This window comes from Argiope bruennichi, chromosome 8 (genome assembly GCF_947563725.1).
Source record: "Argiope bruennichi chromosome 8, qqArgBrue1.1, whole genome shotgun sequence".
NCBI lineage: Eukaryota > Metazoa > Arthropoda > Arachnida > Araneae > Araneidae > Argiope > Argiope bruennichi.
The window spans coordinates 131,825,747-131,837,759 of NC_079158.1; the positions used below are offsets into that span (position 1 = coordinate 131,825,747).

The following is a 12,013-nucleotide window of genomic DNA, read 5'->3' on the forward strand; positions in this document are numbered from 1 at the left end:
AGCATTTTTTCCGTTCTTGATTAAACTTAACTGTTTTTTGTAATTATTTACTTCTTCCTATTTCTTGTTTCTTGCTTCCTCAAAGCACTTGTGGTAGCTAACTAGGTATCAATATTATCTATAACCATTTAGGTAATATTGATATTATATTTAATTGGTAATAATATATTTATATGTAAGGCATCTGAAGCTCAGCCAAATAGTACAATGGACCCAGTTATCAACTTTCCCAGGTGTTCTTGTCACATGCAAGCTGTGAAACTGGAGACTGAATCAACTCAAAATATCTGTGGTTTAATCACACAAGAAGGATACATAAAAGCAAAAAATGATTTATGTGCGAGTATGAAAAAAATTAATACAAAAAAGACAGTTTAATGTGTCAATTTTGCAGTTATAACATTTCTGATCATTAAGGACACAGAAGTAAGAAACAAAATTTGACATTAAAAAAATATTTTATTACTATTATTGTATTTTGTAATTAATAAATTTTTTTACTTATGCTTATATATATACATATATATATATATATATTTAAAACCATCCTTTGTGACATTATATGTATGAAAAATTCATAAAAATATTTTCTCAAAGTTTATAATTTTTTTTAATTTTTACAAACTTTAAGCTCTTTGCAACAACCTCAAGATGTTGTAGTATTGTAAACAAATTTTTAAAAATTCTTTTTGAACTTAAAAGGCCACTTTTCCCCACTATTACCAAACTAAAAAAAAAAAAAAAAGCAATTCTTGTTCCACCTTAAAAACATGTCCCACTCTGGCTCAAGGTCAATTTATTGCATTCCGAAATTATAAACAATATTGATGCAGTTAACAGCAAATTACAAAGGAACTGGTCCTGTTTTTGTTTTGCAAAGGCATATATAAACCCATAGCAATTAAAGGATAGTGAAAATATTTTTGAAATCATACATCAAACAATTCTATAAAATATTGACAAATATATATTTACACATTTGGAATTAATATATTGCCATATAAAGAAATTTATATCTTTGATGATATTGTCAGTACTTCCAGTTAAAAAAAGATTTATAAAATAAGGTTCAAAATTTAGATGTAAAAATTATTAACTCAAAATTAATAACTTCATTCTTTTTCATGTATTTTTGTAAAAATGACAAATGATTAGAATTTTTAACTAACCATCTTTTGTCACTTCTCTTTTATAATCTGAAAATAGCTGAAATATTGTTATAAGCATTTCTTATGGCTATGAATATCCAGATTTCAAGAAGTAGAGAAAAATAAATACAAATTCTTTAACCTTTTTCTTATTTTATAAATTCATTAACCATAGAATTTTAAAAGAAAATAATTTCAGATGTAAAATCTTAAAAGGAAGCAATTGTTAAAATTTTTTAGAATAAATTATTATAAAATAAGACAAGCAAAAATCAGAGGGTTTCCCCCCATTCTTGTGTTTTTTTACAAAAGAAGAGCAAATACTTTTGTTACATTTATAACATATTATAAATAGCATAATAAATTTCTTCTGAAAAAATTGTCAACAGTAAGTAAACATCAGTAAGCCAAAATTACATAACTGATCAAAGGTGTGAAGGAGTCTCATGTATTAAGCTAAACCTAAATGAGAGTTATTATTCAGCAAATAGGCAATTATTTCACATGCAACACCCAAATCTGCATCACATCATATTTTCCATAATTCAACATTAATTTATTGTAAGATTGCTGCAGAATTATAAAAAAAGAAGAAAAATAAAAACTTTTATAACAAAATTTACAGAAAATTTGACAATACTAAAAAAGGAAATTAGATAATACATTAAATCTGTTGACATCAATAATAAATCTATTACAAATAACAATTCTGCCTTATCATTTGTGTAAATATTTATCAATGAATAATAAAATAAGACTTAATAATTTTAATAGCATTTGCATTTATACTGTTCAATGCACACAATTCATATTTCCTGCAATTAAGTTAGACTTTGCAAATTTTGTCTTAAAATGCATACTTATTTCGTCTTAAATGCATGCTTAAATTAAAATAAAGCATTTTAATATAAAAGGTTTTGAACTAAATGTCAGAACACAATTGAATTTAAGAATAAAATTTTAAGAAGTAAAAAAACAAATGTGCAAAATGTCTACATTATATATAATGGTTGAAAGAATTGCTATAAAACTTAATAAACAATTCTCACAATGAATGATTTGGATAATAAGCAAAATAAAATGTAAAAGATTTGCTGAGTGAGCAAAGTTTTACAGAATGAACAGCGAACAGACACCATAATATCACATGCTAAATTAGTCTGTGTTTAAGTACTTGTTTGAAGAGAATCCTTATATCTACAGAAAAGAGATTTTTGCTAGATAGTATTGTCGAATGTAATTCCAAGGGGTTTGAGCAAGTGCTTGTGGAGTTATCATTAATGAAATTGGGTCTCTGGCCAATATTATGTGGCCAGAAGTGAATAGTGAATAGAAGTGTACTGATGAACTGGTGAAAAATATAAACACAACAACTGGAGTTTATGGAGCTTTCTGTATTATAGTGAAACATCTGTAGAGAAGATTTGGCCAACTGAAGAAGAAATTTTAGACTCAACAGAACAACAACCTTTTAGTGAAGAAAATTTACCTAATGGCAACTGGTTTCTGAAAAACATTAAAGATTTGAGTTTTTATCCATAATGGTAATCAGAAGATGTATTTAGATTTATAAAAAATAAAATGTTCATTTCAAAATAAATTTTCACCTCTTTTTCTTTAAAAATTTACAACTATACTATTATGTGTTCTTATATATCACAGATTAACATTTTTAGAATAAGATATCCTTTTTTCAGTCAACGAATTGGAAAAATTGGTTGCAAATTCCACTTATCATTCAAGAACCAAACAAAAAATCATGTACTTTAGCAGGATCCCAGAATAACAAAATAAAATTCAATGAGTTTTCAAGGACCTATAAGAGTCCTATTAAAAGTATAATTCAATTTTGTCTCAAAAACTGCATTTTTTTTTCTACATTTATTTTATATCTAATCAGAAACATAACATTAAAAACTAGATAAATAAAAATAAATTAATCCTATTATAAACATTAAAGCATTATAATTACACACATCAATATATTTCAATAATTTTGCAATCTGAAATTGGTTGAAAAGTCTAATGTGAATGGAAAATATATTTACCAGTTTTATTTGAAGGCTCTTGCTGCTGACTAACATTCTTAGTCTTTGCTACATTTTTTGAAGGACTGTGTTCACTCATAAATTTATTATTTTCTTCTGCATAGCCATCCAATTCGACTACAAAATTAGATGGAAACATTCCAACATTACCATCAAGAATGCCTTTCCACCACCCTTCTTCAGTTTCTTCAATAACTTCTAAAATATCATTGATTTTTAATGTCAACTCATCACTATTTACAGGTGTATAACTAAAAAGGGCTTTCACCATACGTTTCTTGAAGTCTGAAAAAATAATCATGCATGAATAATAAATACTAATTTTCAGACATTCTTATTTTTGAAAGAAAACTAACAGAATAGCTACTGAACCTTTTTTAGAGTCTTTGTTTTCCGTATTTGCCATTGATACTTATACTTCATTAACGAGAACACCTGTAAAAAAATGAATTATTTCAGCAAAATTGTTGCAAGATATCAGTTATTTTAATAGTTAGAAAAATTTAAATGTTAAACCGATATATTTTTTAATAATAAAATAAATATTCTTATCTAATGAAACAAACAACTATCCTTACATTTTACATTAATTCTTCACAAATATTAATATAAAAGATCAATATCATTTACAATATAGTAGCTCAAATTTGGCTAATTTGTAAACCATTCAAATCTATTACTTGTCTATCATTATTACATTAAACTATCATATTTCTATACCTTTATTGTAAAATTAAGACACTGAGAAAATTTTATATAAAGGTAGAATCCTTAAATATGTTAAATATTCTATGGATCAAAATGGCACCCCCAAAAAAGGCATTGTATAAATAGGAAGTAAAGAACACACAACAGTAAATTGATTAGCTAATGAGAGTTGGAAAGATTTTCTTGTATGTGTATGTGTGATATGGCACATGTCATGAAACAATTTAAAAATATTATCATATAGCTTTTCAAAAACACAAAAATAATTCTAGTTATAAAATATTACATAAATATCTAAAGAATTTGTATAATAACAAATAATGTTTGAACAAACCAAAACATTAAATTTGGCTCTTAGAAACTATATAAACAATATATATGGCTGCTAGCATTATATCAGAAACAATAAAACAAGAAGAAAAATTTATTAAAACATGCAAATCACAGCTTTATGAGGATTCATAGAGTTTCATTTAAACAGTCAATTTTTTAGTATTTTGAAACAACCCTTATCTTTAAATGTTGATTTATTATATGGGCATGGTTTATCTTACCAAAAGTAAATATTTTATAATTTATATAAATTTATTTTTATATCGATTATTTCTTAAAAACGAACCGTTCCGAATAAATATCAATAGTTCAAATAACACCTTACTTAATAAACTCCAAATTGCATTACCTGTTTCACTCATTTAATTAGAATTTTTTTTTTTTAACTTTTGAGAAATAATACGTGCCATGAAAAAAATTATTTTTTAAAATCTTTTCAAGATTTTTTTTAAAAGACAAAAATAATGCCTGCATACAAATATATGCCTCCTAGATTCTTATCTAGATATATGCTTCCCATGTCATTCCATGCAGTAATTTGATAAAATAAGTATGCATTAAAAATTATGAAATATACGGTTTAACTGCAAAAACTGCTTTATATTAATGCAGCGCAGCACTAAATTTTACTTATCAACATTTAACAATAGTACCCGCCGAAAATTGTTCGCTGAATTTCTTTACTATTTTATAATGAAATAAAATGTTTATATATATAAAGCCTCGTACCCATGTCTTCAAAAAGTGCAGAGGGATAGAAAATGTGCATATAAACAAATATTAATACTAATTTATTAACAAATTCTCAACTAACACAACTCATTTCACAGATCACATAATATCGAAACCAACCCTAAACTTCACTTCAACGAAGCCACGCAGTTTGTAAAATAGAAATTCAGATGATTGTGAGTCATTACAATAACTCGCCCACGTAAATGAAAAAAATTTTAAAATCAGGATCGGAGTTATCTTAAAAATGAATGCCAATTTTTAAAAATATGATTGATTTGTAATAATTTCACAAAAAGATGTTTCTCCTTAATAAAAGGATAAAATCATCCTTTCAGCACAAAAATCTTTTTAAAAAATACAGTCTTCTAATTTATTTAAATAACTTTCTAAATTAATGATATTTAAATCTTGTTTTTTTATTTGGAAAAAATTTCTTTTGTGAATATTTCCGCTTTGAAATCTTTTTAAAATGTTCTGAAAAACGAAATGATCTGATTTGCTGACATGTCATAAGAAAACGAAACAGTCACCAATTCACAAGTAATGAAGTATTAGTTTGTTGAAAGAAAAAGAAAAAAGGAAGATTTAACTGAGTTGAAAATGACTTAAATGATAAATATTCTAAAAGCTCTATACATTCGTAAATTATTAATTTGAAATATATTTTAGCCATTTATAGGTATGTAATACATTATATATTTCTAATACTTAGAATCAACAAATCCTTTGTTATCAAAAGAGCAACTGACAGATACATTTCGCTGATGATGTAATGGGCTCATGTGATAATTCACTCATCTAAATTATGAAGTGAAAAATTGTCACAGATAATTCTTATCAATTATTATATAGCTTTGAATTTAAATTGAGTTGATTTTATACTGATTAAATACAATTTTGTAACTTCTTTCATCCGTTAAATTATTTCGGAACCAGTAGTCTCATGCGCAACGTTTATTTTATTTTTGTTATATAGAAACAAAAATTGGTGGTGTGTATTTGTAGTAGCCTTTAAGTATTTTCTTATTGTTTCGGAAGTTGAAGAAATTTAGTATTTTTCCATTGTTTTAGAGATCACAGAAATTTTCTGTTTTGTTTGATATTTATTGCAACAACCTTAGTCAGTAGACAATAATGAAAACCATTCAAACTGCAATAAATCATAAAAGCAAACCTGTTGTTGTTTTTCATAATTCTGAGATGTGTTGTTTTTAACTGTGTAATTTTTTGAAACATTTTTATTGAAATTATAATTTTTTCATTAGAAATAACTTACTTATGTAGTGTTTGAAAAATAAAAAAAAAAGTTTTTATTTTTTTCTAATTTTATTATTCAATTATCAAAAAATTCACACTAATTTACTGCTGATATTTTCACTTTTATTAATAAGAAAAATTTGTCTTTGAGCATAATATGAATGTATATTTTGTATAAATTATATTATATTTAGTATGCAGTGTATATTAGCTGTGATATGGCCAAATAACATACATTTCAAAATTTTGTTCTTTAAATATTCGAGAAATTTTGCTTAGAAATACTGTTATTTCTTTTTCATATTTGAACAATAGCACTTTTTCAAAAGGAATTGGAGGTTATAATAATACTTTAAATAGGATAAATTGAAGTATTTTATAGTTACTGTTACCGTTTCTTTCCTTATTAAGATCTGTTATCAGTGCAGTAAATTCATATTAAAATTTTAAAATGTTATATATCTTTTTAGTTTTGTGAAATGCTTTTTGATTAATAATTCATTATTGATTTTTTACAAAGAATAATTGATTTGATTTTTAAAAGTCTTAAAGATTTTTATTATTTTAGCAAAAGATGTTGACAAAAATCCATGCACTCCCTGTTTGCATCTTTGTTTTCATTCCATTCTCATTTTTGCTCACGTAAGTATTGTAGTATTATTATGAAACTTCTGGTTTCTTTTCTTTTGAGATGACTTAGCTTAAGGAAAATTTGATAAATTTCTGATAATAGGAAATATTTGATTTTGAGATTTTAATGAATCTTGGCATTGTAGCTCTATAAAATAGAGAGAAAAAATTGGAATTATATTTTTGTGACTGTAAACATAGTAACTAGAAATTATAAGGTGTTAAATAGGTTTTTATGCTATGTAGTCTTTACCTTCCAATTGTAAATTTCTATCAAATTTTAAATAAAAATTTTTTAAAATGAAGTTTTTCCTCTAGTTAAAAAAATACAAGCTAAATGTATTTTATATTAACCACAAATGATGAATAAGTGTCAAAGTTTGGAGTTTCAAATAAGTCAAAGGGAAGTAGTAATGTTAATATTACATGTCTAGTTTACTTTTATTTAAGAAGCTCAGCTCTAAATATATTATATAGAAGTGTATAAAGAGACAAAAGAAAGAAATTTAGAAGAAAAAAAAACTATTTCCTATTTTTTTTTAAAGCCTTTACCATTATCAAATGTGAAATTTTATTTCCCTGTAAGATTATAATAAATTTTTGTACAAACTTTCAAATAATTGTTGGCAAATTCAAAAATACATTCTTTCAGCATTTAAAAAAAAAAAAATTAATGTTTTGTTATCTTTTTAAAACACATTTTTAAAAAAAATTAAGATTTCAAATGCATCGGATTGAACATCATAATAAAATATCTTTTTATAAAACCTAATTAAGAGTTTGAGTGCCTGTGGTCTTACTGAAATACTTGCCAAAGGTATAATTTAGAAGCAAAAAGGAAAATCGCACCTCTGATTAATTATTCAAAATTTCGGAGATTTTCATCATTACAAAATGTGTTTTTATAAAACAACTTCCATTTTTGCATGATTTTATACATATTTAATTTCATCAGTTGCATTATAAAAGTAGTTTTCTATATTCTAATTCATATTTTTAATATAAAAATGATTTTTAATATATAAACATAATATACTTAACATTCCAATTAATATAATAAAACAAATATAAACACTTCCTGTAGCATTCTGGGCTTTATTTGACATAAAAAATTATTTATTTGTTAGCAAATGTGTACTTTTTTTATTTATAATGAAACAAAACATTTTATATTGTTTAGATAAAATCTATATTTATAAGAGAATTTTTGTATATGTGTGCTTCTATGGTATTCAGGAAAATTTATCCTACTTGCAACTACAAAATTTAACTTACAGGTAGTTGTAATAGTGACTCAATACACCTAAAAACTTAAATTTTGAAATTTAATCTAGAAAATGTATTGAATGATTTTTTGCATATATTTCCTTATGTTATTTCAATTGATAGTAGGGAAAAAATCTATGAACTGTCAAAGAGTACACATATTTGTTATTCTAAAAGGTTTTATTTTCCTCTCCTGTGAAAGAATTTACTAAATTTTTAGAATTTTTTAATACTTACCCAAAAATTTCTATAAAAAAATTTCTAATTCTGGTATTTTATTATCTTTTACAAATTTTTTTTATCAATATTCTGGCATTCCTCACCTAATTAAAACTAAATCATAATGCTCTTAATAATTGATTTTTAATTGCTTTTCAAGATGAGCTAAAAACATTTTCTGCTTTATTTAAAGAGCCAATTTTTGGTGGGAGTTTTTTTTTTGTTTGCTGATTTCTCAAGGTACCAAATTAGAAAACCCAGACCCATGAAAATTTATTTATATGAAATGCTGATGTAGACTAGTGATGTATTTATAGAAATGCTGATGTAGACCATTGAGAAAACACAAAGAATTTAAAGTCATCTAAAAACAGGAAAATTTGAAAATTTTCATAAAAACAGGGAATTTTAAGTTTCTTAGTTATTATTTTTTTTTTCTCATCTGAAAAATGCCAATCTCAAAAGATTTAAAGAACAAAAGATTATGGTCATAGCTTCTAAAAACGAAACAATATCATTCATGATTGTGGAATGTGGAATCTCGCCTCTTTTCTCTCTCTCTTTTTTTCTGTGTAGATCATTCTAATTTCGACATGTGAGACAGTTGTTCTTTTTCCCCATGAGATTCCCAAATTGCAGCTAATGTGCATGGGCAAGGCTTCTGTAACTCCTTAAAAGATATTTGATCATATTTGAGTTTATTGAATGATTTATTTATTATTTGAGAAATTGTGAGTTTTTACAAAGTAGATTAGGGATTTTTTTTAAACAATGAGCTTTTCGAAACCGCCACAAATTTTATATGAATTAGATGGATAAAAAATTGAATCCTGATTTTGCTAAATGGCTTCGAAAGTTTTGCAAAATTTATTTGTTTCATACTGCTCGCTTTGTAAAAGGATAATAAACCTAAGTAATATGGGAAAACAGGTACTTACTAATCAGGTCCAAAAGAGTAAAATATAGTACAAGATTGCATGCCTGTTCAAAAGAGTTGTCATTGATGTTAGTATCTAAAAGGAATACATAAAAAGATAACGCATCAAATCCTAAAGAATGAAATTTAATGTCTTAAAGTTAGCCTCTTTCGAGCTTTTTAGTTCAAAAACAGTATTATTTGTGGGCATTAAAACTTCTTGCCCATTTCATCCTTTAATGCATTCAATGATATATCGGAAATATTTTCATATATGTTTACTGATAGTGAAATAGCTGATAAATGTACATTGGGCTATACAAAAATGTTGTATCTTGTTTGTTATGGATTAGTTCTATTAGCTCCATGAAACTGATGGCTGAAAAATCTGCAGAAGTTGCAGGAATTGATGCCCAAATACATGAATTGTCAAAAATGAATAAATATAAAAGTAATCTTGCTTTGTAATGTTTTTGTTAATTAATCATTAAATGATTTGTATCATGATAATAAAAAGATTTTGCATTTTATTTCACTGAGTCCTTAATTCTCTGGAACTTACAGTTAAAAAGCAAGAGAGGTAATTCCCCCCCCTTCCTTAATATATAAATTTAGTCTTACTAAATACTAGATAACCTCGTATATTGAACATGCATGAAGGGAAGGCACAGGGAAATTTTTTTTCGAGATTTGAGTGGTTTAAAATTGGATAGAATTTGCTAATCTCCATTTGAATTTCCTCCAGTAAAAATTCTATGTTATTTTAGTAATATAGTTTGAGCAAAATAAATTTTAAGGCATCAGCTTCAATTATAAATTGAATTTAAAACCATGATGCATTATAGTGTTATTGCAAAATTTAACTCTTAACAAAATTAACTTTGTTGAAACCAATGACTAATAAACTCCCAGAACCAGCCTTCTCTATGAAGTGGCCTGGGTGTAAGAAAACATTTAGGTCCCTAAATGTTTTGCAAAGTAAAAAAAAAAAAAAAATACAAATGCATATTATTATTTAATGTTTATTTGATGCATGATTTTGTTGTTGACATTAATTACTTCAGGAAAATTACAATTTTTTGCAATTTTTTTTTTTTTTTATGCTTAGAATAGCTAGTGCATTTAAGCATTAGGCACACATGCTTCATCAAAGACAATTCTTTGTTAATTTTGATTTGCTGAAAGATTGCTCAGCATTTATTATAGTAACTGGCACTGTAAAGAAAAGTTTTAACACAATTGATACATTTAGAAATAAATCATTATAGTTGTTATTTAGCATATATTGCAATATGTGTTGAGTGTTATTTACATCCCTTTCATTTAAAATCAAATCTCATAGCAGAACAATGATTTGGATTAGATTTTCATTTACATTGTTATTATTTTTGGAACATTTTTCTAATTAATGTTTTTCTAAAGTTTTTATATCAGTGATTAATTTGAAATAATTTAAATCTATCTTCTATCTGTACAATAACAGTAGCAGTTACAGAGTTAAAAAATAACATCAAAATTCCTCAACCGAGTTTTCTATAATTTCATCGTAAGATGTTTCGAAAGATAATCTTTCTCTTTTTTTTTTTTTTTGGAATTTGTTTTACAGAAAAATGTTCTGAAAGACTCAAATTATGTGCTATCGCTTTTACTTCATCTAAAAATGAGTTAAATTTTGGATTTCAATTTTAATTTTATTGACTAAATTAAAAGCCCATTTGAGAAAAATCATTTTTACTTGAAATAGTTTAATGATAGTGCTAATTTTGGACACTATTGCAGACCATATTATTAAACATAAAATAAATATCATTGCTTGTATAGAATCCAACAGACTTTTAGCTTCAGATACTGCTGTATTATTGTTATTTGCATCAATAAATTCTTCTAAGGCATAAGTTTGTTTAAACTGTATATATACTGCTTTAACCATATCTATTTTGGCTTCTCAACAAGTGTCTCATAATGGTTTAAGAGTAATGTTTAAATGCTTTTGTAGAATTTCTCATGTAAAAGGGTGTCATAGGCAAGGTACATAAATTGCATGGGGGTTTAGGATAATTATGCTAGAGTGTACACTTTTATATTTCCCTTTCATGTTGCTACCTTGTTGTATGCCTATCCACTACAATCCACAATATCTAAATCCAGCTCACTTTATCTTTCCAAAAGTGCTTTTGTTAGTCCTTCTACATGAGTTACTTCAATAAACCCTATAAATGACTCATTTATACTTAATCTTTTCTCTTCAAAATTTACATATCTAATAAAGACTGAAGTTTGTTTTTTATGGGAAATATCAGAAGTAGAATCCATTTGGATACTGTAATACGTGGCTACTTTTGTATCCCTTTAATTTTGTTAAAAACATCATTTTCTAGCCCAGGAATAATTTTTTCTTGGAATGTATGCACTAAATTATGCACAATTCCATTTTTGGAATTTTTTATTCTTTTTATATGATCTATAAGCACATAAGCGTATGTACTTAATAATTCGATTAAAAATTTCCATTATTAGGCTTCCATATTATTTCATAGTTTTCTCACAGTGGAAGATTACATGCTAAAAGTAGAATCACATCTACAATTCTTTGAAATAATAATTTAAATCATCCCATCTCCTTATTTATGTTAACTTGATTTGCTGTATCATTGTCAAACATAAATTCAGTCATTTCTGCAATTCTTTCTAAGCAATAAATGAATTAAATGACAAATAGAATTCTCATGATCTTGAATTATTGTTGAAAACTT

The 12,013-nt window shown here is 25.5% G+C and overlaps 2 protein-coding genes across 6 annotated transcripts in view; one reads left to right on the top strand and one right to left on the bottom strand.

The window, feature by feature from the left end:
* Positions 1-5,101, bottom strand: part of LOC129981590 (CD2-associated protein-like) — a 64,239-nt gene extending 59,138 nt beyond the window's left edge. For all 3 annotated transcript variants that reach the window (XM_056092494.1, XM_056092495.1, XM_056092493.1), the window contains exons 1-3: positions 4,967-5,101; positions 3,569-3,631; positions 3,197-3,481 (exon numbers count right to left, since the gene is read on the bottom strand). In XM_056092494.1, the coding sequence (XP_055948469.1) occupies positions 3,197-3,481; positions 3,569-3,602 (319 nt within the window). In that variant the 5' untranslated portion in view covers positions 3,603-3,631; positions 4,967-5,101. The remainder of the gene's footprint in view (positions 1-3,196; positions 3,482-3,568; positions 3,632-4,966) is intronic.
* Positions 5,102-5,486: 385 nt separating this feature from the next.
* The window catches only part of LOC129980954 (DNA damage-regulated autophagy modulator protein 2-like), a 39,986-nt gene continuing 33,459 nt past the window's right edge, over positions 5,487-12,013 (top strand). Inside the window, exons 1-2 of one of the 3 annotated variants that reach the window (XM_056091480.1) lie at positions 5,487-5,651; positions 6,798-6,871. In XM_056091480.1, the coding sequence (XP_055947455.1) occupies positions 6,804-6,871 (68 nt within the window). In that variant the 5' untranslated portion in view covers positions 5,487-5,651; positions 6,798-6,803. Of the gene's footprint in view, positions 5,652-5,794; positions 5,964-6,797; positions 6,872-12,013 lie in introns of those variants that run through there. The other 2 variants (XM_056091482.1, XM_056091481.1) reach the window with 2 other exon arrangements.